Raw genomic sequence first — 26665 nt, forward strand, 5'->3', positions numbered from 1 at the left:
AAGTGTCAGGAATACAAGTTCTCCAACATAAGTGATGGAAAAGCAGTATAAATTACATGCTATGGATGTTCAAAGGCAGGAGGGATGGGAGGGTCTCTGGCGCAAAAGTGAAAATCAGCTTGTGATTCATCAGGTAGGTGGTATTTGAGTCTCGAAGGATGGAAACAACTTTAGCAAGTGGAGAGGGAGACAGAATATTTCATGCGAAGGGAATTAGCGCTGGTCAGTGGAAGGAGAGAAACTGCAAGATCTTTTTGGGTAATGATCAACAATCCAGTTTTGATGGGGCATAGAGGTGGGGTATATGTCCACTGGACTCAAATGCACAGCTCTGAATGCCAGGGTGAGGAGCTTACTCAAAAGGGGCATTTGGAAGGGGTTTGAGTGGGGGAGGTAACAACTGAGAAAAACAAATATGACACTGAGTGTAGGATGGATTTGGCGTAAGAGGGAATGAGGAGGTGGGAAGACCAGTGGGCAGATGAACCATGGAGGTCAAAGAAGTGTGGCAGGTTCCAGGAGAGGACCCTCAGCAGTTGGGCTGGGGGCTGGGGAGGGGAACAGTGGGAAACTGAAATCCTGGGGTGGAGAGGAGGTTGAAGAAACTCTCACTGGGAGGCCTTAATTCTTCTCCATAGAGTTGGAGGCAAGGGCTTCTGCAGGATGAGACTGAGGGATTGAGAACAAAGTGGTATAAAACTGTGGTAGCATCAAAAAACTGAAAATAAGGAAAAATGGTGGTGAGGAGGCAGGACTAACTTGAAGCTCCCACTCAGACGGACAGAACAGCATGTAGAAACTCACATCGTGAACTTTAGCTCCAAAAACCACCACAGGAACACACCAGGAAAGCCACAAGATTTCACAGAATCTTTGAAGGAAGTGGCTTGCCACTGCAAACTCCATGAGACAGCCAAAAAACAAAAACTCTGAATTCAGACAAAAGACATAATCTCTTAGGAGCTCTATGGCACTGCCTACGGCCTGAGAAACCCAAATACTTATCCAGGCGACCTTAGGTTGTATCAGCTGATGCTCTCTTGAAAGCATCACCTCCTTGCTGGAGTCCAACCAACCGGGAGCACAAGCAGCATTTGTGAAAACCAGCGGACTCTACAAAATTACAACCAAGGACAGAGTCCACTTCACTCCCCTACTACCTCCACCTGAGCAGGTGCTGGTATCCACGGCTGAGAGACCTGAAGACGGATCACATTACAGGACTCTTTGACTCTCTGCAGGCACTCCCTAGCACCAGCCTGGAGTCCAGTAGCTCCACTGGGTGGCTAGACCCAGAAGAGCAGTAACAATCACTGCAGTCTGGCTCTCAGGAAGCCCCATCCCTAGGGGAAGAGGGAGAGCACCACATCAAGGGACCACCCTGTGGGACAAAAGAATCTGAACAGCAGCCCTTGAACCCCCAATCCTTCCTCTGACAGAGTCTACCCAAATGAGAAGGAACCAGAAAAACAATTCTAGTAATATGACAAAGCAAGGTTCTTTATCATCCACAAAGATCACACTAGCTCACCAGCAATGGATCCAAATCAAGAAGAAATCACTGAACTGCCAGAAAAAGATCTAAGAAGCTCAATTGTTTAGCTACTCATGGAGGCACCAGAGAAAGGTGAAAACCAATTTAAAGAAGTTTAAAAAGTAATATAGGATATGAATGAAAAAAGTCTCCTTAGAAGTAAGTATCATCAATGAAAAACAATTACAACTTCTGGAAATAAAAGACACACTCAGAGAAATGCAAAATAAACTGGAAAGTTTCAACAATAGAATCAAACAAGTAGAGGCAAGAACTTCAGAGCTTGAAGACAAGGCTTTCAAATTAACCCAATCTGACAAAGACAAAGAAAAAAGAAAAAAAAAATTGAACAAAGCCCCCAAGAAGTTTGGGATTATGTTAAACCACTAAACCTAAGAATAATTGGTATTCCTGAGTAAGAAGAGAAATCCAGAATTTTGGAAAACTTATTTGAGGGAATAATTGAGGAAAACTTCCCTGGCCTTGCTAGAGACCTAGACATTGAAATAGAAGAAGCTCAAAGAACACCCGGGAAATTCATCACAAAAAGATAATCACCTAGACACATAGTCATCAGGTTATCTGAAGTCAAGATGAAGGAAATAATCTTAACAGCTGTGAGGCAAAAGCATCAGGTAACCTATAAAGGAAAACCTATTAGATTAACGGCGGGTTTCTCAGCAGAAACCCTGCAAGCTAGAAGGGAGTGGTCCTATCTTTAGCCTGATTAAACAAAACAATTATCAACCAAGAATCCTGTACCCAGTGAAACTAAGCTTCATAAATGAAGGAAAGATAGTCTTTTTTAGACAAAGAAATGCTGAGACAATTCACCACTACCAAGCCAGCATTTATAACAACTGCTAAAAGGAGTTCTAAATTTTGAAAAAAAAAAACCTTGAAATACACCAAAATAGAACTTCCCAAAAACATAAATCCCACAGGGCCTATAAAACAGTAACACAATGAAAAAAAAAAAAACCCACAAGGTATTCAGGCAACAACTAGCACGATGAACAGAATAGGACCTCACATCTCAATACTAACATTGAAAGTAAATGGCCTAAGTACTCCACTTAAAAGAGAAAGAATGTCAGAATGGATAACAATTCACCAACCAAGTATCTGCTGTCTTCAAGAGACTCACCTAACACATAAGGACTCACATAAACTCAAGGTAAAGGGGTGGAAAAAGACAGTCTATGCAAACGGACAACAAAAGCGAGCAGGAGTAGCAAAAGACAAAACAGACTTTAAAGCAACAACAGTTAGAAAAGACAAAGAGGGACATTATATAATGGTAAAAGGATTAGTCCAACAGGAAAATATCACAATTCAAAATATATATGTGCTAACAATGGAGCTCCTAGGTTTGTAAAACAATTACTTCTAGACCTAAGAAATGAGATAGACAGCAACACAATAATAGTGGGGGACTTCAATACTCCATTGACAGCACTAGACAAGTCAAGACAGAAAGTCAGCCAAGTAACAATGGACTTAAACTATACCCTACAGCAAATAAACTTAACAGATATGTACAGAACATTCTACCCAACAACTGCAGAATATACATTCTATTCATCAGTGCATGGAACATTCTCCCAGACAGACCATATAATAGACCACAAAACAAGTCTCAACAAATTTCTGAAAACTGAAATTATATCAAGGATTCTCTCAGACCAAAGCAGAATAAAATTGGAAATTAACTCCAAAAGGAACCCTTAAAACCATGCAAATACATAGAAATTAAATAATCTGCTCCTGAATGATCTCTTGGTCAACAATGAAATCAAGATGGAAATAAAATTCCTTGAAATGAACAATAATAGTGATACAACCTATCAAACACTCTGGGATACAACGAAAGCAGTGCTAAGAGGAAAGTTCATAGCATTAAATACCTACATTGAAAAGTCTGAAAGAGCACAAATAGACAATCTAAGGTCACACCTAAAGGAACTAGAGAAACAAGAACAAAGCAAACCCAAGCCCAGCAGAAGAAATGAAAGAACAAAGATCAGAGCAGAACTAAATGAAATTGAAACAAAAAAAATTATAGAAGATAAATGAGACAAAAGGTGGTTCTTTGAAAAGATAAACAAAATCAATAGACCATTAGTGAGATTAACCAAAAAAAAAGAAGAGAGATCCAAATAGGTTCAATTAAGAATGAAATGGGAGATATTTCTAGTTCTAGATCCTTGAGGAATTGCCACACTGTCTTCCACAATGGTTGAACCAGTTTACAGTCCCATCAACAGTGTAAAAATGTTCGTATTTCTCCACATCCTCTCCAGCATCTGTTGTTTCCTGACTTTTTAATGATCACCATTCTTTTTTTTCTTTTTTTTTTTTTTTTTTTTTGAGACGGAGTCTCGCTCTGTCCCCAGGCTGGAGTGGAGTGGCACGATCTTGGCTCACTGCAAGCTCTGCCTCCTGGGTTCATGCCATTCTCCTGTCTCAGCATCCTGAGTAGCTGGGACTACAGGCGCCCGCCACCACGCCCAGCTAATTTTTTTGTATTTTTAGTAGAGACAGAGTTTCATCATGTTAGCCAGGATGGTCTCGATCTCCTGACCTCGTGATCCACCTGCCTCAGCCTCCCAAAGTACTGGGATTACAGGGATGAGCCACCGCACCTGGCCTAATGATCGCCATTCTAACTGGTGTGAGATGGTATCTCATTGTGGTTTTGAATTGCATTTCTCTGATGGCCAGTGATGACGAGCACTTTTTCATGTGTCTGTTGGCTGCATAAATGTCTTCTTTTGAGAAGTGTCTGTTCACATACTTTGCCCACTTTTTGATGGGGTTGTTTGTTTTTTTCTTGCAAATTTGTTTGAGTTCTTTGTAGCTTCTGGATATTAGCCCTTTGACAGATGAGTAGATTGCAAAAATTTTCTCCCATTCTGTAGGCTGCTTGTTCACTCTGATGGTAGTTTCTTTTGCTGTGCAGAAGCTCTTTAGTTTAATTAGATCCCACTTGTCAATTTTGGCTTTTGTTGCCATTGCTTTTGGTGTTTTGGACATGAAGTCCTTGCCCATGCCTATGGCCTGAATGGTATTGCCTAGGTTTTCTTCTAGGGTTTTTATGGTTTTAGGTCTAACATTTAAGTCTTTAATCCATCTTGAATTAATTTTTGTGTAAGGTGTAAGGAAGGGATCCAGTTTCAGCTTTCTCCATATGGCTAGCCGGTTTTCCCAGCACCATTTATTAAATAGGGAATCCTTTCCCCATTTCTTGTTATTGTCAGGTTTGTCAAAGATCAGATAGTTGCAGATGTGTAGTATTATTTCTGAGGGCTCTGTTCTGTTCCATTGGTCTGTATCTCTGTTTTGGTACTAGTACCATGCTGTTTTGGTTACTGTAGCCTTGTAGTGTAGTTTGAAGTCAGGTAGTGTGATGCCTCCAGCTTTGTTCTTTTGGCTTAGGATTGTCTTGGCAATGCAGGTTCTTTTTTGGTTCCATATGAACTTTAAAGTAGTTTTTTTCCAATTCTCTGAAGAAAGTCATTGGTAGCTTGATGGGGACAGCATTAAATCTATAAATTACCTTGGGCAGTATGGCCATTTTCACGATATTGATTCTCAAAGATCTAGGTCTAGAACAAGAAATACCATTTGACCCAGCCATCCCATTAGTGGGTATATACCCAAGGGATTATAAATCATGCAGCTATAAAGACACATGCACATGTATGTTTATTGTGGCATTATTCACAATAGCAAAGACTTGGAACCAACCCAAATGTCCAACAATGATAGACTGGATTAAGAAAATGTGGCACATATACATCATGGAATACTATGCAGCCATAAAAAATGATGAGTTCATGTCCTTTGTAGGACATGGATGAAGCTGAAAACCATCATTCTCAGCAAACTGTCGCAGGGACAAAAAACCAAATACTGCATGTTCTCACTCATAGGTGGGAATTGAACAATGACAATACTTGGACACAGGAAGGGGAACATCACACACCTGGGCCTGTTGTGGGGTGGGGCGAGGGGGGAGGGATAGCATTAGGAGATATACCTAATGTAAATGATGAGTTAATGGGTGCAGCACACCAACATGGCACATGTATACATATGTAACAAACCTGCACATTGTGTACATGTACCCTAGAACTTAAAGTAGAATAATAATAAAAAAGAATGAAATGGGAGATATTATAGGTGATACCACAGAAATACAAAAGACCATTCAAGGGTATTATGAACACCCTTACACACACAAAGTAGAAAAGCTAGAGGAGATGGATAAATTTTTGGAAATATACAACCCTCCTAGATTAAACCAGGAAGAAAAAGGAACTCTAAACAGACTAATAACAAGCAGCCCAATTGAAATGGTAATTTAAAAACTGCCAACCAAAAAAGTCCAGGAACGTACAGATTCACAGCTGAATTCTATCAGACATTCAAGGAAGAATTAGTACCAATCCCATTGAAACTATTACAAGTGATAGAGAAATAGGGAATTCTCCCTAAATTTTTCTATGAAGCCAGTATCACCCTAACACCAAAACCAGGAAAGGACATAACCAAAAAAGAAAATTACAGACCAATATCCCTGATGAACATAGATGCAAAAATTCTCAACAAAATGGTAGCTAACTGAATCCAACAGCATATCAAAAAGATAATCCACCATGATCAAGTGAGTTTCATACGAGGGATGCAGGGCTGGTTTAATATACGCAAGTCAATAAATGTGATACAATACATAAACAAAATCAAAAACAAAAATCATATGATCATCTCAATAGATGCAGAAAAAGCATTTGACAAAAATCCAGTATCCCTTTTTTATTAAAACCCTCAGCAAAATCGGCATAGAAGGGACATACCTTAATGTAATAAAAGTCATTTATGACAAACCCACAGCCAACATTACACTGAATGGGGAATAGTTGAAAGCAGTCCCCCCGAGAACTGGAACACGACAAGGATGCCCACATTCACCACTTCTATTCAACATAGTTCTGGAAGTCCTAGCCAGAGCAATCAAACAAGAGAATGAAATAAAGGGCATCCAAATTGTCAAAGAGGAGATCAAACTGTTGCTCTTCACTTATGATATGATCATATACCTAAAAAACCCTAAAGATGCTAGATCTTCTAGAGTCTCCTAGATCTGACAGATGAATTCAGTAAAGTTTCAGGATACAAAATCAATGTGCACAAATCAGAAGTACTGCTATACACCAACAGTGACCAAGCTGAGAATCAAATCAAGAACTCAACTCCTTTTGCAATAGCTGCAAAACAAACAAACAAAAACACCTTAGGAATATACCTAACCAAGAACATGAAAGACCTCTACAAGGAAAACTACAAAACACTGCTGAAAGAAATCACAGATTACACAAACAAATGGAAACACACCCTATGCTTGTGGATGGGTAGAATATTGTGAAAATGACTATATTGCAAAAGCAATCTCCAAATTCAATCTAATTCCCATCAATATATTATCATAATTCTTCAAAGAACTAGAAAAAACAATCCTAAAATTCATGTGGAACCAAAAAAGAGCCCTCATAGCCAAAGAAAGACTAAGCAAAAAGAACAAATCTGGAGGCATCACATTATCCAACTTCAAATTATATTATAAGGCTATAGTCACCAAAACAGCATGGTACTGGTAGAAAAACAGGCACACAGACCAATGGAACAGAATAGGGAGCCCAGAAATGAAGCCAAATACTTGCAGTCAACTGACCTTTGACAAAGCAAACAACAACATAAAGTGGGGAAAGCAAACAACAACATAAAGTGGGGAAAGCACATTCTATTCAACAAATGGTGTTGGGATAAATGGACAAGCCTCATGTAAAAGAATGAAACTGGATCCTCATCTCTCACCTTATACAAAAATAAACTCAACATGGATCAAAGACTTAAATCTAAGACCTGAAACCATAAAAAGTCTAGAAGATAACATCAGAAAAACCCTTCCAGACATGGGCTTAGGCAAAGATTTCATGACCAAGAACCCAAAAGCAAATGCAACAAAAACAGATAAATAGTGGGACTTAATTAAACTAAAAAGCTTCTGCATAGCAAAAGAAACAATCAGCAGAGAAAACACACAACCCAACAGAGTGGGAGAAAATCTTTGCAAACTATGCATTCAACAAAGGACTAATATCCAGAATCTACAAAGGACTCAAACAATTCAGCAAGGAAAAAACAAATAATCTCATCAAATAGTGGGCTAAGGACACAAATAGACAATTCCCAAAAGAAGATACACATCACGCCTATAATCCCAGCACTTTGGGAGGCCAAGACAGGTGGATCACGAAGTCAAGAGATCGATACCATCCTGGCCAACATGATGAAACCCTGTCTCTACTAAAAATACAAAAATTAGCTGGGCATGGTGGCATGTGCCTGTTGTCTCACCTACTTGGGAGGCTGAGGCAGGAGAATCGCTTCAACCCGGGAGGTGGAGGTTTCAGTGAGCCAAGATTGCACCACTGCACTCCAACCTGGCAACAGAGGGAGACTTCGTCTCAAAAAAAAAAAAAAAAAAAAAAAAAAAGAAGATATACAAATGGCCAACAAACGTATGACAAATTGCTCAACATCACTAATGATCAGGGAACTGCAGATCAAAGCCAGTATGTGATTCCACCTTACTCTTGCAAGAATGGCCATCATTAAAACATCAAAAGATAATAAACGTTGGCATGAATGTGGTGAACAGGGAACACTTTTATATCGCTGGTAGGAATGTAAACTAGTACAACCACTATGGAAAACAATATGGAGATTCCTTAAAGAGCTAAAAGTAGATCTACCATTTGATCCAGCAATTTCATTACTGGGTATCTACCCAGAGGAAAAGAAGTCATTATATAAAAAATACACTTGCACATACATGTTTATAGCAGCACAATTTGCAATTGAAAAAATATGGAACCAGCCCAAATGCCCATAAGTGGATAAAGAAAATGTCAGATATATATGTGTATACATATATATGTATATATGTATATATGTGTGTATATATATGTGTGTGTATATATTATATATACATATACATATACATATATGTGTATATATGTGTATATATTATATATACATATACATATACATATATGTGTATATATGTGTATATACACATATATGTATATATTTATATGTGTATATATGTATATATATGTGTGTATATATGTATATATGTGTGTATATATATACACACATACACACAATGGAATATTGTTCAGCCATAAAAAGGAACAAAATAATGGCATTTGCAGCAACCTGGATGGAGTTCAAGACCATTATTTTAAGTGAAGTAACTCAGGGATGGAAAACCAAACATCGTATGTTCTCACTTACAAGTGGGAGCTAAGCTATGAGGAGACAAAGGCGTAAGAATGATATAATGCACTCTGGGGATCCACAGAGGGAAGGGTGGGAGGAGGGTGAGGGATAAAAGACTGCACATTGGGTACAGTGTACATTGTTTTGGTGATAGGTGTACCACAATTTCAGAAATTACCACTCAAGAACTTAACCACGCAACCAAACAGCACCTGTTCCTCAAAAACCTATTGAATGAAAAAACTTAAAAAATACAAAAACCTAAAAATAGATTTACCCCCATGATCCAGCAATCTCACTGCTGAGGATATATCCAAAGGAAAGGAAATCAGGATACCGAAAAGATGCCTGCACTCCCATGCTTATGCAGCTCTAATAGCCAAGATACGAAATCAACATAAGTGCCCATCAATGGATGAACAGATAAAGAAAATGTGGTATGTAGACATAATGGAGTACTATTTAGCCACAGAAAGAATGAAATTCTGTCATTTGCAGTAACAAATGACAGGAACTGGAACTGGAAGACATTAGCTTAAGTGAAATAAGCCAGGCACAGAAACACAAATACTACATGTTCTCACTTACATGTGTGAGCTAAACAAAATTGATCTCACGGAGGGAAAGAGTAGAATGATGGTTACCAGAAGCTGGGAAGGGTGGCAGGGGTGAGGCTGGGATAAAGACAGTTTGGTTAATAGGTACAAACATAAAGTTAAACAGAAGGAGTAAGTCCCAGTATTCAACAGTGCAGTAGGGTGACTACAGTTAACAATAATTATATATTTCAAAACAGCTAGAAGAGATGATTTGGCATGTTCCCAGCAGAAATAAATGATAAATGTTTGAGGTGGTGGATATCCCAATTACCCTGCTTTGATCATTACACATTGTATGCATGTATCAAAATATCACATGTACCCCATAAACACTACAATCATTATGTATCAATAAAAAAACTCACAGGAGATCAATAAGAAGGATTTGTTTTGCCCCAGGTGGAGCAGGGGTCCAGCTAATGCTCCACAACTGTAGTCTGCACTGACCCAAATCAGAAATAAGACAACTTTTCTGGGAGAGTAAAAAAGCAGGGTGACTCCTATAATGGGAATACAGAGTCATTCATTATATGTCATTCTGCACAGCCATGCTTCAACCTCAATGTGAAACTCTTTTAAACGTGTTCAGCTCAAAGCATGATGTGGGCTGTGTTCTGTCTGAAGTCCATCTCCAAGTAGTCCTGAAAGTCATCTTAATTTGATGAGAGCTGAGAAATCACAACGTCTGGAAGTTTGATTTCTCCATGCTACCATTGTTAAGGGGAACCCAACTTTTCTAGGGCAATTTTATCTCCTCACCACCGATTTTGGTCAATACTCCCTGGCTAATGTTGAAGTCACTGGTTTCAGACTTCGGCTCTCACACACACAACTGTTGCTAAAAAGTGAAATGAGTTTTTCTTTGCTTGCTTTGTGGAGGCTTTGCTTGCTTTGTGGAGGCTACCCTATTGATCACAATTGGCATTTACTTAAACATTTCCTAGCAGAAAAATACACCCTGATTCTATCTCCTTCTGAAAATGCCAACAAACATGCCTGAGGCAGTAAAAAAAAGAAAAAAGAAGAAAGAAAAAAATGGAATAAAATCATTTATCCATCCCCTCTACAACCATGTTGTTTTGTTAATATTATAACGTTAACTATTTCTTTGGTTCTTGACAGTTCACATTGTTAGTCTAAGCCTCACCCCGTATTGATTCTCCTCCTGTTAAAAACAAGCATCAGGGAGGCACCAAAAATTGCATGCTCAAGCTTAGTGCTATGCCAGGAGGTTATATTATGCATATTAAATCTGGACAGCATTTAGGCTAAAGCAATCTTAGCTTTATGATCTTGCTTGTTTTTAAAGAAAATGTTAATGAAATATACATTACTTATGGCAAACAGCAATCCCAGTGGGGTCCATTTCAATTAGTATAGTTTATTCAAAGAAAAAGCAAATTAAGCTCCTCCTCATTTGTCACCGGGCTGCCCTGCAACCTGAAGGCAGGGCCAGAAGAGAAAGTAGAGGAGAAGATCGATGAGCGTTTTCAGACCAACTCGGGAGTCTAAGAAAGAGGAGGGGATTCCTGACCAATTCATTCCCACCCACAGTGACTCTGAACTTCTCTTCTACGAGAATGACAAAGTATTTTAGTTGGTGCACTTTCCAGACACTGCATCCATGTGTCAAGGTGGCAAATTACCAGAAAAATCAAGCATTCTGGCTTTCTGATGATGTTCTTAGGCCTGTTGTAGGCCTATGTCTTAGATACTGTGCTAGCTTCCCAGGGCTGCTGTAACAAAGTGCCATGAACTGCGTGGCATGAAAACAATAGAAATGTATTCTGGAGGCCCAAAGTCGGCAATCAAGCTGTCAGCAGGGCATGCTCCCTCTGAAGGCCATAGGAAAGAGTCCTTCCTTGTCTCTTCCTCGATGCTGGTGGTTGCTGGCTATCTTGGGTGCTCCTTGGCTTGTAGATGCATCTGGTAATGATTCTACTCTTTACCTCCATTGGATCAATTGTGTTTAGCTCTCAATCTCTGTTTTTGTCTTCACATGGTCCTGTGAGTCTCTGTCTCTGTGTCCAAAATTCCTTCTTCTTATAGGGACATGAGACATATTGGATTTAGAGCCCACCCTAATCCAGTAGGACCTCATCGTGATGGTTAATTTTATGTGTCAACTTAGCTAGGCTATGGTAATCAGCTTTTAGTCCACCACCAGTCCAGATGCAGCTGTGAAGATATTTCTTCAGATGAGATTAACATCTCTGAGTTCAAGCAAATAATGTGGGCGGGCCTCATCCAATCAGTTGAAGGCTTTCAGAGAAAAGACTGAGGTTCCCGGGAAAAGAAGGAATTCTGCTTCCAGACTCCCTTCTGACTCAAGACTGTAACATCAACTCTTCTCTTGGTCTCCAGCTTGCTGACCTGCCCTGCAGATTTTGGACTTGCTAGCCCTGAACAACTGCATGAACCAATTCCTTAAAATAAATTAATATCATTCTATCTACATCCTATTCTATTAATTCCATTTTCCTGAAGAATGCTGACCATAAAACCATCTTAACTTGATTACATCTGCAAAAACTATATCCAAATAAGGTCACATACACAGGTGCTGGGTGGTTATGAATTTATGGAGAACATTATGCAACCCAGTACAGATATGGTAGACTAGAGACTCGCTATTCAAATGGTGCTTGGATCAGCAGCAACGGCATCTCCTGGAAATTTGACAGACATGCATTCTCTCTGGCCCCATCCTGGACCTACTGAATCAGAATCTTCATTTTAACAGATCCCCAGATGATTTGTGTGTACATTACAATTTGAGAAGTACTGGGCTAGAAGATCATGTTTCCAACCATTTACAGTATTTATAATAAAAGGCTTGAAGTCTAGACATTGTAAAAGTCAGATAGCTCTAAAGTAAAGGGTCAAAGAGGAAGAATTAAGAAACAAAGTAGAAATAATGGAGATTTGAAATAAGTCATCTCCCTTATTAATCAATATACACCTTACCAATAGTGGAAAATAAATAAATATTTGTCAAACAAATGGACAAAAGAATACATGAATGAAATGTGCTCTTTGTAACAGAGGTTTTCTAACAAACTGGCTTCTATTTACAAGGAAAGCCTTTAGGCAAAAGAGAGAAAAATTTCATTTCCACCCTCCAGAGTCCAGGTCACCTCTCCCCCTTACTTGTCTCATTGAGAGGCACCGCCATGCCGATGTGATTACCTGGTGACAGTGTCTCACTTGAATACTCATGTCTTGCTCTAGGCTCCCACTGTAACTCCTGTTGACATGGAGAAATGTTTCATTTTCAGATCCATATGTATGAATTTTTAATGAACTGTGTCAAAGAAATCAAATATTTCCCCCTGCATCCCCACTCTATGGAATCAGATTTTGACCTTCTGCCAAACAACTATAAATCATGTTCAGCAGAAAGAGCACGAACCAGGGTCTACTGCACATAGATTAGCCAGTCAATTTCCCTCCGTCAGCCCTTCACCTAAGCTGTCTAGGATGGGAGAGGTGGGAGAAGAGGAGAGGATAGAATAGAGGAAGGAAGGAAGGAAGGAAGGAAGGAAGGAGGGAGGGAGGGAGGGAGGGAGGAAGCAAGCCAGTCAGCCTAGAAAAGAAATGTAAACAGTAGGCACTCAACGGTTACTGACTAAAATATTTAAGCCATAAAAATTAGATCACTTATTTTTTGAAAACTGGGTGGTCATCTTGTTAACTAGAATCTTTGGATCATTAATTCCCTGCCTCTGTAGTTTGGTCTTATATTTCTTCATGTAAGATGACTTAAAACTGGGGGGTGGGAGGGGGAGGTGAGAAGTTTGAAAAAGTAGAATGAAAATAAATAATTTCCTTTTTCAAGAGCACTTTCCTAGAATTTCCATGAACTACGCAAAACACAGCAGGGCCTTCCTAAATAAAGGCTCAATCAACACTTAGAAGGGAGCTGCAATTAGATACCATTTCTTGCCTAGCAGTGCAAGAATGATTTTTTAAAATGATAATATCCTATGATGGCAATTACGTGATGAAAAAAAGGTTCTATCGAATTGCTTGTGGGGGTGTAAACAGATCTCCATTTGGATAACAAGTTAGTAATATAAGTGTAATGGGCCCTAAAGGTGTTCATACCTGATATAAATCTTATGGTAATCTATCCTAAGGAAGTAATTCAAAAGACGAAAGCAAAAAAAAGCTTTAAAGCCATCACAAGTTTGTCTACAACAATGTATTGACAAAATCTAAATGTTCATCAATAGACGTGTGGCTGAGTAAAATAAGATGCACCCATTTAATAGAATATCATACAACCATTAAGAATGCTTACTAAGAGTTTATAACAACACGGGAAAATATTTATTAATATAAGTGGGAAAAAAAGTAGGATGTAAAACTGAATAAAAAGTATCATGGTTGCAAGAACAAAAAGCCTCCATTGCCTAGGCACGGAAAAGGATATGGGAGGAAATACGCCAACTGCTAATAGTGATTATTTATGGAAGCTGGAAATGTGGGTGAATTTTTCCCTGTTCTATATTTTCCAACATCCTGTAATGAGTATATGCACTTTTATAATGGGAACATAAGAGTTTATTGTGCTTTTGAAAAGCAAGTCAGTTGTATAAGTAAAATTTTAAAAGATATCCCCTTCAACAAACAATAGCAACTGGGTCATGGCTAATTCAAGGTGAAGCACATTTGTAAATATCAAATTTTCTAATCTAACATCCAGATCTGGGACATAGAAGAATCTGGTGGGCTGCCTGCTCGCAAAGCTTCTATCTCTGTCCAAAATACTGCACTTAAGAAGTTAAAGGAAGAGTCAGAGCTGTCAGCTTTAAGCCAGTAGATTCTAGGATGATTCAAATAGCTGTCATAGACACTCCATTTGCTAAAGCTCACTCACTGGAAGGGGATCTGCCACACAGGGCTGAAGAACAGACACAGGGATGGACACACATGGATTGTATCGGACGCTGCTTGCCAGCAATCATCCCCACTCACAGCATTTTCCTTTCTTGGCAAGTTTGTACACTTAAAAGCTACCACCTCTCACTTTTTTACCTTGTTCAAGCAAAAAATTTTGAAGCAAGCCATCTGTGTCTGGGAATGAGCAGCAATCTAAGGCCATATGCAGTGCAGGGTCAGGGGCACAATTTCATTTGAGTGATGAGTTTATTGACAAATGTTCTAAGTGGCTGACTCTTGTTCAATTTTAAATAAAGCAACACTTGGGTGATTTAAATAAGTGAAACAGCATCAGCAGCAGGCAGCTTGTGATGAGCAAACCCAACGCCCATGTGTGCTTCACATAAGGCATCTTTACAATTTTCATCACCATGGAAGCTTGTAAGAGATGCACAGGGACAGAGCGTGGCTGAGATTCCCAGGGCTCAACCATGATATCAGCTCCTGTGTGACCTAGAGGATCACCCAGGGCAGTGGTAAGAGGCTGGAAAATGGCTCCTTCTAGAGAGATGTCTTAATTCAGTTCTGTCACCGATTTCCTCTCTTCCCACTGGAAGCTCTAGGTCTCTATTTTCTTAATCCAGTCAGGCAAGACATAGATCAAAGCAGTGAAAACTGAAGCCACTCAGCACTAGGGACAAAGAAGAAAATGGGAGCAAAATTGAGGTGGCTCATTCAGTGCTCTAAACCAGTGAACTTCCATCATTTGAGACAATATCCCCCCAATATATGTATATTTACATTACATACATGATCCCGTCAATCTATATATCAAATATAAAGCTTTTCTTTCTTCCTGCCCTTCTTCCCCTCCCCTTTTCCCTTTCTCTCTTCCTTTTCCCTCCCTCTCTCCCTTTTCCCTCCCTCCCTCCCTCCCTCCCTTCCCTAAACAATCACCTTGCACACATCCCTCTTTGGAAGACTGTTCTAAACACTCAAGTGGGTTATCAAATGGGTGCAGGAGTGAAGGGGTGGGAAAGGCAGTGCATTTCCTACCTTTACAGTCTTGCAGAGGGAAACCATCCTGAAAAGGATTTCCACATATGGTTGGTAGGTATCTTACATCACCATTCTCCAAAATCTATTTACCTACACTGGGCACTTGACTATACCCAGTCACACATCATATGCAGGGAAGTAAGGCTAGGCTTCATTAACGTGGATCCCATAAGCTAATTCAAACCAGGCTGGGCTAAGCAACACCTCGGTGCTGTGTATTAAGAAGAATGGGTCTGCTGAATAATCAGAGTGGAGAAAGTGGCAGCAGTCAGGGGGATGTTTAATTGCTGGAAGGGAATAGACTATTTTCAGGTTCCATTTATAGCCAAGCAATCCATCTACCAATTACAGGCAAGTTCTTATCCAGACATTAAAGCAGGCAACTGCCTGTGTTGGAAATCAACCAAAACTGCTTATCTTCAGCCTTCCATAATTCCAGACCTTCTGCTGATCCGCCCTGGCTTCTCAACTAATGCGTTTGCATTGCTTTTTCTGCTCCCACTTTTAGCCCCTAGAGTTTACCCTGATATCAAACACCCATGAAGACACACAGGCAAGGCAGTCAGCAGATCTTTGTTTTAACTGCTTGGGGAAGGAAGAAGCTGTTTGGTCTCTTGGGTCTGTATTTGTCCTGCTGAACATCACAGCTGCTGAGCCCTTGTGGATAGGATCCGGATATAACAACAACCCTGTTTCCCCCTTTGCATTTGAAATATTCCAGAAAGGGAGACTGTCATGAGAAGGGGATGGGGGAAGCTGCAAAGTTAGCCAATGCATTTTAAAAATGGAGACTCCATACCAAATTGGGCATTTCCATTGCAAATCAAGCATTCACTGGGCCCATCATTAGCCAAGCTCAGGATCCTGGCTAATTAAGTCAGTCGCCAGTGGGAAGCTATAGACTTAGGGACCATGGCTTAGCTCCAGTCTGAGAAGCTCATGGCTAAGGCTCTGCTTCATTCTTCATGCAATGTCTAGCAAATCAAAGCTAATGTGAGGAGCACAGCCACAGCTGACTGGGCCTCCCCTCAGTCATGTGCACTCAAAGCCCAGGGCACCACTGATTCACATGTCATTTCCCTGCATTAACATTCTGTCTGGGTTCTAGTTTCACACTCAACAAGTCTATTGAAAGCTATAAATCAGGAGACGAAGGACAGGGTGGTGTGCCAAGACAAGTTCTTCTCAGACATGGTGCACAGTGACAAAAACCATTTTAATAATGCGATCTTTAGGAAGATCGGACATGCTGTCATTTCTCCCTTGATGAGGAATCCTGCCAGGGAGAAGTGACTGATATCCCAATTCTTCAAAAATGCATCTTTCTAAAAATGTAGATGAAACTTGCAAAAATAGCTTTGATGCTCCTCCAACTCTACTTTTTCCCCAGCACCCTGCCCCCACCATGGCTTAAAAATATGCCAGGAATTTATATTTGGTTCAAAGTTGCTTAGCACATCGAGGCTAAATACAGCTTATACACCAATTTTGCTTCCAAAATTACTTACTTGTAAATGTATAAAACTGTAACGGAATGATTTATAGTTTTACTTCGGTTCTTTCATTACTGATTTGCAGAGATCTCTCTAGGGGTGATTATTTTTGGATATTTCTAAGTCTGCGGACTGCACAACTCTCGATAGATGTTAACTCATTCTCAGAGAGCCTCATCGTAACTGAATTATGCATCTCATTCATTTAAACATTTAATGAACACCCATGAAGCATTAAGTACAGCAGGGCACACAAAGCTGACTAAGGCAAGGGCTTGTGTCCTCAAGAACTTACACTTGTTCTCAGTCATCTTGTAAGTTGGGAGATGTGTTGACACAGTGGCTAAATTTAGTGGCAAAATAAAACTTCCCTGGTCTGAAGCCCAGGTTGTATATGTCTACCAATGTATCTTACCGCTCTTCTGTAAGAGGAATTTGCTGGAACAGAAGTGGAGTTTGCCTCTGAAAATTGTTGTACTCTAACCATCCATCCATCCATCCATCCATCCATCCATCCATCCATCCCAAAATGAATCAACAGAATGTAGACTCCACAAGGGTAGGGATTTTTATCTGTTTCCCCCCCATTTATAAACACATCTACAGATACGTATTTATAAATACATCATATATTTATATGATGGCCTGTCTGCTATTTCTAAAAGTTTGTATCTCACCCTGCTAGTGGGAAGCAGTTGCCAAAGCCTGATTTCTACTTGGAACAAAATCACTCTGAAGTTCCATTTCCTCAGTTAGAAAACAGGGATAATATTATAGATGTCATAGAATTCCTGGGAGGAATCAAAGGGGTAATATAAGAAATGAACTTTACACACAGTGCCTGGTACCCTAAAGCTCTTGACAAATGTGGAGTATCTTCCCCTCTCTGCTACAGGAAAGGGAAATCAGAAAGAATGGGAAGCCCTCACTGTGCACAGGAGAGACGGGCATTCTGAGAGCTTCAAGATCCTGCTTCCGGCCGGGCGCAGTGGCTCACGCCTGTAATCCCAGCACTTTGGGAGGCCGAGGTGGGCAGATCACCTGAGGTCAGGAGTTCGAGACCAGCCTGGCCAACATGGTGAAACCCTATTTCTACTGAAAATACAGAAATTAGCTGGGTGTGGCCTGCCTCAGCCTCCCAACTACTGGGGAGGCTGAGGCAGGAGAATCACTTGAACTTGGGAGGCGGAGGTTGCAGTGAGTCCAGATTGCACCATTGCACTCCAGCCTGGGCAACAAGAGCGAAACTCCATCCCTCCCCCCACCAAAAAAAAGATCCTGTTTCCATTTCGAGTTCTCACTAAGTCATTGTGCGACTTTGAGCTGGTCACTAATGCATTTTCAGTCCTGATTTCTTCCATGTGAAAATACTTTTTAAAACTGAAAACCAATATGAAAGGGTAAACGATACCTATGAAAAGAACCAGACAGCATTATTTTATTCAAAGATCCTCTCTGACAAGCAGAGTTCCTGGGTTGAACAATGGGCTAAAAATATTTTAAGGGAAAAAACTGACCCCTGAGAGCCTCATTAAAAGAAAGATAAACTCCCAGGAACCATATTTTATTTTTTGCTGCAAGGCTAAATATGGGTTAAGAGGAAAAAATAACTGCTGGGATAAGCATTCACGTATCTTATAATTAAATATTTCAAGGAGGATTTGGTGCAACAGGGGTTGCTAAGCTGCCATTCACTCCCATGGGCCTTATCTCCTCTGGCTGGGAAATCACGCTGGCTTTCTGTGAGCGTGATTTTCCCCCAGGATTCACTGGGCCACGTCCCTCGAGGCTGGCCCACACAAAGGGCAGAGGGGTCTGAGAACAAAGATGCGGTGCCTGCAATACATCCCACAAAACAGCAAGCTGGAATTTTATCACGTTCACTTCACCAGGACGTTCATTCACCACACAGATTCAGGTTTATTCTTTGCATCTCAGGCAAGAACAGGGAAGGGAGATGCTTTTCTTTCTGTCAGACTGTGGCTTATCTGCCTCACTCACAGCCAGTAAGGGCACGGATTTATAAATTTTCCCGCAACAGTCTTATCAACCACTAGCAATGTGCAGCAACGTGGGACTGAGTGTTTTCAAGGGGGTCCCAACAAAAGCCCTGCGGCTCTGTGTTACTGATGAGTTGCTAGAGGACTCACTACTGGGCAGGGAACATAAGACTCAGGCTTGGGATGGAAGGAGAGGAAGGAACCGTCCTGGCCCTCCAGGGTAGGGGTGGTTATTCTGTGGGCAAAGGTCATAGGCCTTTGCCACCTTGATTCGTGTCCCCTGAGTTCTCCTTTTTTTTGAGGGCCTCGCTCTGTTGCCCAGGCTGGAGTGCAGTGGCATGATCTGGGCTTACTGCAGCCTCAACCTCCCAGGCTCAAGCAATCCTCCCACCTCAGCTTCCCATGTAGCTGGGACTACAGGAGCATGTCACCACATCTGGCTATTTTTTTTTTTTTTTTTTTTTTTTAGTTTCTGTAGAGACGGTGTTTTACTATGTTGACCAGGCTGGTCTTGAACTCCTGGCCTCAAGTGATCCTTCTGCCTTGGCTTCCCCTGGGATTACAGCAGTGAGCCACCGCATCTGGCTCCTTTTTCTTTTTAGAGACAGGGTCTGACTCTGCTGCTCAGGCTGGAGTCCAGTGGCGTGCTCACGGCTCACCGCAGACTCAACCTCCCGAGCTCAAGTGATCCTCCCACCTCGGCTTCTGGAGTAGCTGGGACTACAGGCAAACACCACCATACCCAGCAAGTTTTTAAAAATTTTTATATAGATGGGGTCTTACTATGTTGCCCAGGCTGGTCTCAAATTCCTGGGCTCAAGCGATGCTTCGGCCTTCGTGTCCTAAGTGCTGGGATTACAGCCGTGAACCACCATACCCAGCCAAGTTCTCGTTTTTCAATGGAATTGTTACCATGTATCACTGTCACTATCTCCTTATCTCACTGTTCTTCTTCATCTTCCTCATTTCTATTCAAATCTGAGTGACAGTTCAGCCCTTCCTTTAATTTCCACAATTTAAGAAAGCAGCCAACATGTACAAAATTACAATTAGAAAAACTGGTGTTCTCTTGCACAGTAGGGCAGCTATAGTTAATAATAATGTATTGTATATTTCAAAATAGCTAGACCTTTCTGAATGTAGTCACCAAAAGAAATGACACACATATAAGGCGATGGATATGCCAATTACCCTGATTTAATCATTACACAATGTATACATGGATTACAACATATTGTACCCTGTAAATATGTACAATTATTACATATCAATTAAAAATATATAAAAGACAGTTGTAGTAAGAAGAGGCTATTATTTTAAAATCATTAATTCATTCATTTATTCATTCCACAAAGTCTTTAGTGAGCATCTGTCACATCACAGGCACTGCTCCAGCTGATGGGATACGATGATATACAGAACAGAAATTCCCGCCCTCACAGAACTTACATGGTAGTGGGCAGAGACAGAGAGTAGACATAATAAAAAAATTATAGGGTATATTGTTTGGGAGAAGATAATAAATGTTGTGGCAAAAAAAAAAAAAAAAAAAAAAAGCCCAGAACATGGTAAGTGGAACGAAGAGGGAGCGGGGTTGGTGACGGGTTGCAATTTTAAACAGAGGGTGGGGATGGGGATGGGATTCTCCTTGAGAGGGCGGCACCTGATAAAGAGCTGAAGATGGACCCTTGGGTATATGGAAGACAGGTGTTCTAAGTGAACAGAACAGCAAGTGCAAAGATCCTGGGGTGAGAGAGTCTTCGGTGCATTTGAGGAAGAGCAAGGGGGCTTTTTCCTTAAAATTCAACGAAGCTCAAAGGGACGTGCCTGGGACTCTCATAGCTGAGGCAGCTCTCATAACTCATGTGCTGAGGCTGTCTTCATAGACTATCCCACTGGAATGTTTTTTCAACATCAGGTCTCAACCAAATAGTATAATAAGTACAGAAACTAACATAGTGGGTCAGGGCCAGCATAAAACGAAAAGAAGGAAATAGAATGTATTAAAAAATACCTGCATCAGTGTGCTGAATGTAGAATGACTTCCTATCTGTTTATTTGTGATATAAAAGTAGTTCTTACTGTAGGCTGGGGTCCAAATTGCTTAACAGCTACTAACCAACAGGTTACCTTCTACTGAGTCCCCAACCTGCCTCCTTGTAGCAGTGCCTTCTGCTCCCAGAACCTGGAAGCATCTGCCCGTGACAGATCTAGATTCCTTATAATCTAAGCTCAAAAAGAGGCTCAGAGAGAAAAAGACGTTTCCTCAACCACCAGACGTTGCCTGTCTCAGCAACAACTGAAATGGAGACACTCCACTCCCTCCAAAAGACAGACACCCTGCTTCCCACCCAGGGGCTACATCTTCCTGTGATGGTCCCAATGGCTCCTACTCCACTAGAATTTTAAGACACTCAAAACAGAGACCCGCACAATAGCAGGGGCTCCCTTCCCTTATCACGACCCCCAATCCACAGAGTGGAGTTTAACTCACGGGCAGTTTGCTGGAAAATAACTCCCTGGCCTAACCAATGTTCATCTGTTCTCTGGGCCAAGAAGCCCATGGTTCATTTGGAACTTTAAAAACTGACTAAATAAAAAGAAATTTTAAAAATCAACAAAAGTGCAACAGAACCACTCACAAGCTGCAATGTGGGAAACTGTTCAATTAACTCCCTCTCAAGTTTTTCTCTTCTGACAAGACCAAGTTTGTCTGGCATCCTCCAGAGGTCTCCCTTTATCTGGACAACTCATTTTGAGTTTTCTTTCGGACTACATCCTGCACTAAGCAGGAAATTATTAATGTTCCCGTTTAAAGGCATGAGGGGGCAGGGATCCTCTATGATGGTTTCGGGGGTGCAGGAGACTGTATACAATCTGGAGACCCCATCAGCCCCTTACAGCATTACCGAGAGCATTCTGAATGGGGTCCTCTCTTTCCAGCAGGAGACCAACAGATTGCCCTTAATAGAATTGTTTAAATTGCCTAAAATTGCTGCTTCTATTCCAGGCTGAAAATTACAGCCCTTACGCTGTTTCCCATCCTCTCCCCAGGGTTACTCAGTGCCCCAGAGGAGATCTGTACTAACAACAACATCATCAACAAAACCTGAATGTACTTTGTGTGGAGAAAAATATTTGCAGCTTTTCAACCAGATCCGAAAAGGCTGTGACTGACATACACAAGTTCTCCCAAATGAATTCAGAAATTCCTTTTTTTTTTTTTTTTTGGCATGACAAAAAAAAGCTACCAGCATGATTTATGTTGCCTTCTGAAATGTTACAAATCAAACGCTAAAAATCTCTGAAACCACATCATGCTGAAGATGATGAATGCTGATCTTCCTTCTTTGTCATTTTCTGCCAGTTGGGTGGGTGCCATGAGGAGGGGAGCGGCTGATGAAGAAGTTATTGTTGCCAAATAATGCCACATCAGGGTGTGAGTGTTGAGACAGTCATTTCCTTACCTTAACTCCCCTCTAAGAGAAGGCTGTGTGTGGGTAAACAAACAAAACCCAATCTGTGTATATTTCAAGGAGGCAGATCTTCTGAAAACTGCTGTTTACTGCAGTGAGACAGCACTGCCTTGGGAGACCCAACTTCTTTCAGCTCATGCTAACAATGGCAAATGGGTGGCCCTGATTCAAGTGGCCCTGTACTGCCCCATCCATGTTCTGCCAAGGCACCTGGCCCTACCCAGGGTCCTGCTGGGCAGAGCTGGCTATACGAACAAATTTGGGCTTTGAGTTTGCAGTGACAATGTGTATGTGCAAACAGCTCTTCAGTTGGGGATCATGCCACTCCACAGGAATCACAAACTGCTTTGGATTCAATCTTGAAGCCTCAACCAAGACTGCCAATTACTGGCGGTCTTTTTTATCCCTTCAGGTGCTTAGCTGTTGATGAGGTTATACAATTTCCACTCAGTACGTTCTTCTCAATGAAAGCAAAGGACTTCTGACACATTGCAAGGCTCTACCTCGAATCAGCAGAGTCAATCTCTTGTATGGAGTCTCTAAAAACTGCTCCCTGGGTGATTCTAATGTGCAACTAGGATTGATAACCACTAAAGAAATGGAGAGGCAGAACACGACTCATCTAAGAACATAGTCTCCCAGCTCAAAGCCCTTTCCTCCACAGAGCCCTGCAGGTGGCCACATGCTACTATTGCTGGCTCAGCTCCTTGAAGCCAGGGGGAAGGCAGGCCCAGCACTTTTGAGGACCAAGACTAGGCTCCAACAGAGGATTTTCTAGATAGGCACATCCCACTCCTCTAGTTTCCACTGAAAAAAATCTTGCTGAGCACCTACTATGAGCCAGGCGGGTACCCCTGGGAATAACAGGGGTGAACAAGAGGCCCCTGCTGTATCCTAAAGTGATGGATAACTATGTTCTTGAACTAGGCTAAGTGCTTTGCATTCTCTGTCTCATTTAATCCTTACCACTAGTCTGTGAAGTAGGTATTATTATCCTCATTTTACAGAGGAAGAAACTAAGGCTCAGAAACATTAAGCCACTTGCTCAAGGTCACACAGCTGGGAAATAACACAAGTCTGACTTGTTCCAGGCATGGAGGCCAGCGTGGGGAGAAAACAGGGAGCAAAGATGAGCTGGGGAACAGATGCAGAAGTCAATAAAACTATGACTTCAGCGGGCTGTCTCCAAACAAAATTTTACATGACAATTCTTTAAACAAAAAGGAAGAAAATAATTTGGAATTTCTGGCAGCATTTTGAGGCAGAGCTTCAAAGGCTCCAGATAAATAATGAATGTCATGAAAGGCCACAGAGCAGAGGGGCTGAATCACATGCTTGCCATGTCAAGAGCTGCTGAAAAAAGAAAATACTTCACAGCGTGATCTCTGGGTTGTTAACAGCATCTGAAAATCTTTCTAGATCAGCAGATTTCCTAGACAGCTGTGATCCACTCTGAGGAGACTGTCAGCCATTGATTAATTCCTAATCAATGAGAAAGCATATGGTGGCAAATGAACCAGCCTGAAACTGGAAAGATTGTGGGTCTGGGGTAAAAGGCCATCCCCTTCCCAGCAGAATTCAGAGTAAAGGCAAGGGTGAGAGGGTGGAAAACAGGGAAAAGGGGAAAAGGAGGAGCTGCCCAAGGAAAGAGGAGAGGAAGGGAGGAGAGAAGCAGACAGACAGATGGACTGGGCCTGAAGACAGCACGAGCTCCTGGGAGAGGGACTTGTGGTAGAGGCCACGGGAGACCGCTTGGGGTCACCTGGTGGTTGGTTTGTCCATGATGGAAAATTTTGTCTCCAATGAGGCTGTCATTAGGATGCACATGGATGTCCCTCTGACATAAGTTCCAAGAAAATTAACCAATAGGAACTGAATGATAAGACATGAAACAAATTCCTAATTAAGTTACCTGACTCCAGACTGACTGCAGCTGCAGGTTCTGAAATGGGTTTGCATGGGAGGCTACAGGCAGTATGGAATGGGGGAAAATAATGGGGTTTTTGGTCAACTAAGTTCAGGAAACACAGGTTAGGCAACAACAAACAATTTCTTTTCCAGACGACTTCTCTAAACCTCTGTTGTGATTTCTAAGATTGGGAAAGTGCCTCCCAAATTCATATGACCACAGGCGGAGCTGCTTGTGGATTTAGGGTTCTAAGGAACACGTTTTAGGAAAGCTACTTGGGTACAAAGGGAATAAGTGGGGTCCAAGAGCCCCTAGGCTGTGCCACCTGGGGTCTAGTCATCCCTTGGACACTAACGGTGGGTCACCATTTACCTGTCCTGGCTCACCCGCAGGCTGGGAACATCAGTGGTGGTGGTATCATGGGCACATTCTTCAAATTTAAGTCCCCCAGATGTTTAAAGGTGTGACTGACTTTCAGTGGGTGTGGCATTCTCTGAGCTCAAAATTGGGACTCTTTAAGAATGCCAGAATGCGAGAGAACATTCTGGATAAACTCATCTCTTTACAAAAAGAAGAACAGAGGCCGAGGAAGTCAAGCGGTTTATGCCAAAGTCTCTGGGACAACTCAGTGGTTGAGACACAACTGGAACCCGAGGCTTCTGGCCTTCAGTCTCGGATGAAGGTGCCTCTCCAACTCCCCCACATCCCACTGAAGGCACAATTCCAACCAATGTTTAAAAACTTAGAAGAACAGTACCCTCGAGCTGCTGGAGAGGTGGTAAATTCTACTTTCCCATGGCCTGCCTACCTCTTGTTAGTCTATCGATGACACTTGCACATGATTTATCCTGTAAAAAAAAAACATTAACAAGCAAAGCAAGCTAGAGAAACCCCCTATGGCAGGGAGGTAAACATTTGCCCACCACTAGAGCAAATAAATATGCACATAGCTGCATTCCTCCCTTCTCCTTTGTTCAAGAAGCAGAAAAAAATAAGGCCAAAAGAGAGCACTTGGGAAATGGGTCACTGGGCTTGCAAAAAGGGATGTTCCACTTAGCCATTCAAAATGTGTCTTGCTAATTAAGAACATGTACTTGGTAACAGGGTCTACCTTTACGACAAATTTACAGACAGATCCAGAAATAGATCAACCAAGGTAATCCAGAGAGAAGCCTCAATGTCGCAAGACAGGGAGGGGTGCCAACCGACCCAGCAAGAGGTCTGGGTAAAACAGAGATACCCCCAACTGTGTTCAATTAAAAGTTCTCTCCCACAGCAACCAGAGCCAGCCAGTGCTCAGACAGAAATTTACATGGAATTTACTCACCTTGCTTGACAATAATCTCCAGTCCCTCCTGGACTCAAGTTCTTTCTGCAGCAATGTTAGGTGGCATTTATTCACTCCTGAAGTATACATTCAACAAATATTTGCTGCAGGAGGACCTGTTCTGAGAAGTGGGGACACCACATCTACAACTCAGAGTTCCTATGCCCATGGAGCACAACCTGGTCAAGTACCCCCACTATGCTGGGCATCTCTCGGCGTCCTCCAAGAACCCGAAGCCATAAGTGTTACTAACCCCTTTGTTGGAGATCCTGAGGCTCAGAGTGAGAAAATAACTTGCCACAAATCCATGGTAAATGGCAGATTCAGGAGTGGAACCCAGGTGAGCAGGACCTCAGAGTATTCATCCACAAACCTTAATCATCCCTGCCTCAATTAAGAAAGGAGACTGCTTGATTGTACCCTCGACTGAAAGCTTCCTCTTCCTCTTTGTTGGAGGTCCCCAAGAGCACCCCAAATGTGAAGATTTGCTAAGAGGACTCACAGGACTCAGCATATAGTTGTACTCACAGGCACAATGTATTAGAGCAAAAGGTTACAGAGCAAAAATAGCATGGAAAAAGGTGCATGGAGTAAAGTCTGGGGGAAACCAGGTGCAAGCTGTCAAGCGTCCCAACTATTTATCCTAAAACAGACCTGCTATTTAAACTTTTTTCTGCACACTCTTCTGTTAGAAAAGCTGATCTGTGCAAATGGCCAAAGGGAGTTGGAAGCAGACAAAGCCAGAAGTATAGATGAAACCCTCCCTGATAGAAGAATGGATGATATAGATGAAACCCTCCCTGATAGAAGAATGGATGAATTTGTAAAACAGACTATATGGAGAATTTTTTTGGTGGGAGTGAATAGGGACACGGGTAGGGGCTGGGTGATTTCATTATGAAAGAGGTTTGGAAAGGGGAAAGCACTGGCACCAGCATCAGAGACTTAAGGCTCTGTTTGACTTAAGTTCAATTCCTATCGCTAATGAGCTGTGTGACTGTGGCCAAGTCACTGAACCTCTCTGGTTTTCTCATCTG

The 26665-nt window shown here is 41.6% G+C and overlaps 1 protein-coding gene across 4 annotated transcripts in view; it reads right to left on the bottom strand.

The window, feature by feature from the left end:
- LDLRAD3 (low density lipoprotein receptor class A domain containing 3) overlaps positions 1-26665 on the bottom strand; it is a 287881-nt gene that overhangs the window by 53364 nt on the left and 207852 nt on the right. Inside the window, exon 6 of one of the 4 annotated variants that reach the window (XM_063671003.1) lies at positions 12670-12727. The exons of the other annotated variants lie outside the window; for them this stretch is intronic. Within the exon in view, the coding sequence (XP_063527073.1) occupies positions 12670-12727 (58 nt within the window). The remainder of the gene's footprint in view (positions 1-12669; positions 12728-26665) is intronic. 4 annotated transcript variants of the gene reach the window in all.

The sequence above is a fragment of the Pongo pygmaeus genome, chromosome 9 (genome assembly GCF_028885625.2).
Source record: "Pongo pygmaeus isolate AG05252 chromosome 9, NHGRI_mPonPyg2-v2.0_pri, whole genome shotgun sequence".
NCBI classification, from domain to species: Eukaryota; Metazoa; Chordata; class Mammalia; order Primates; family Hominidae; genus Pongo; species Pongo pygmaeus.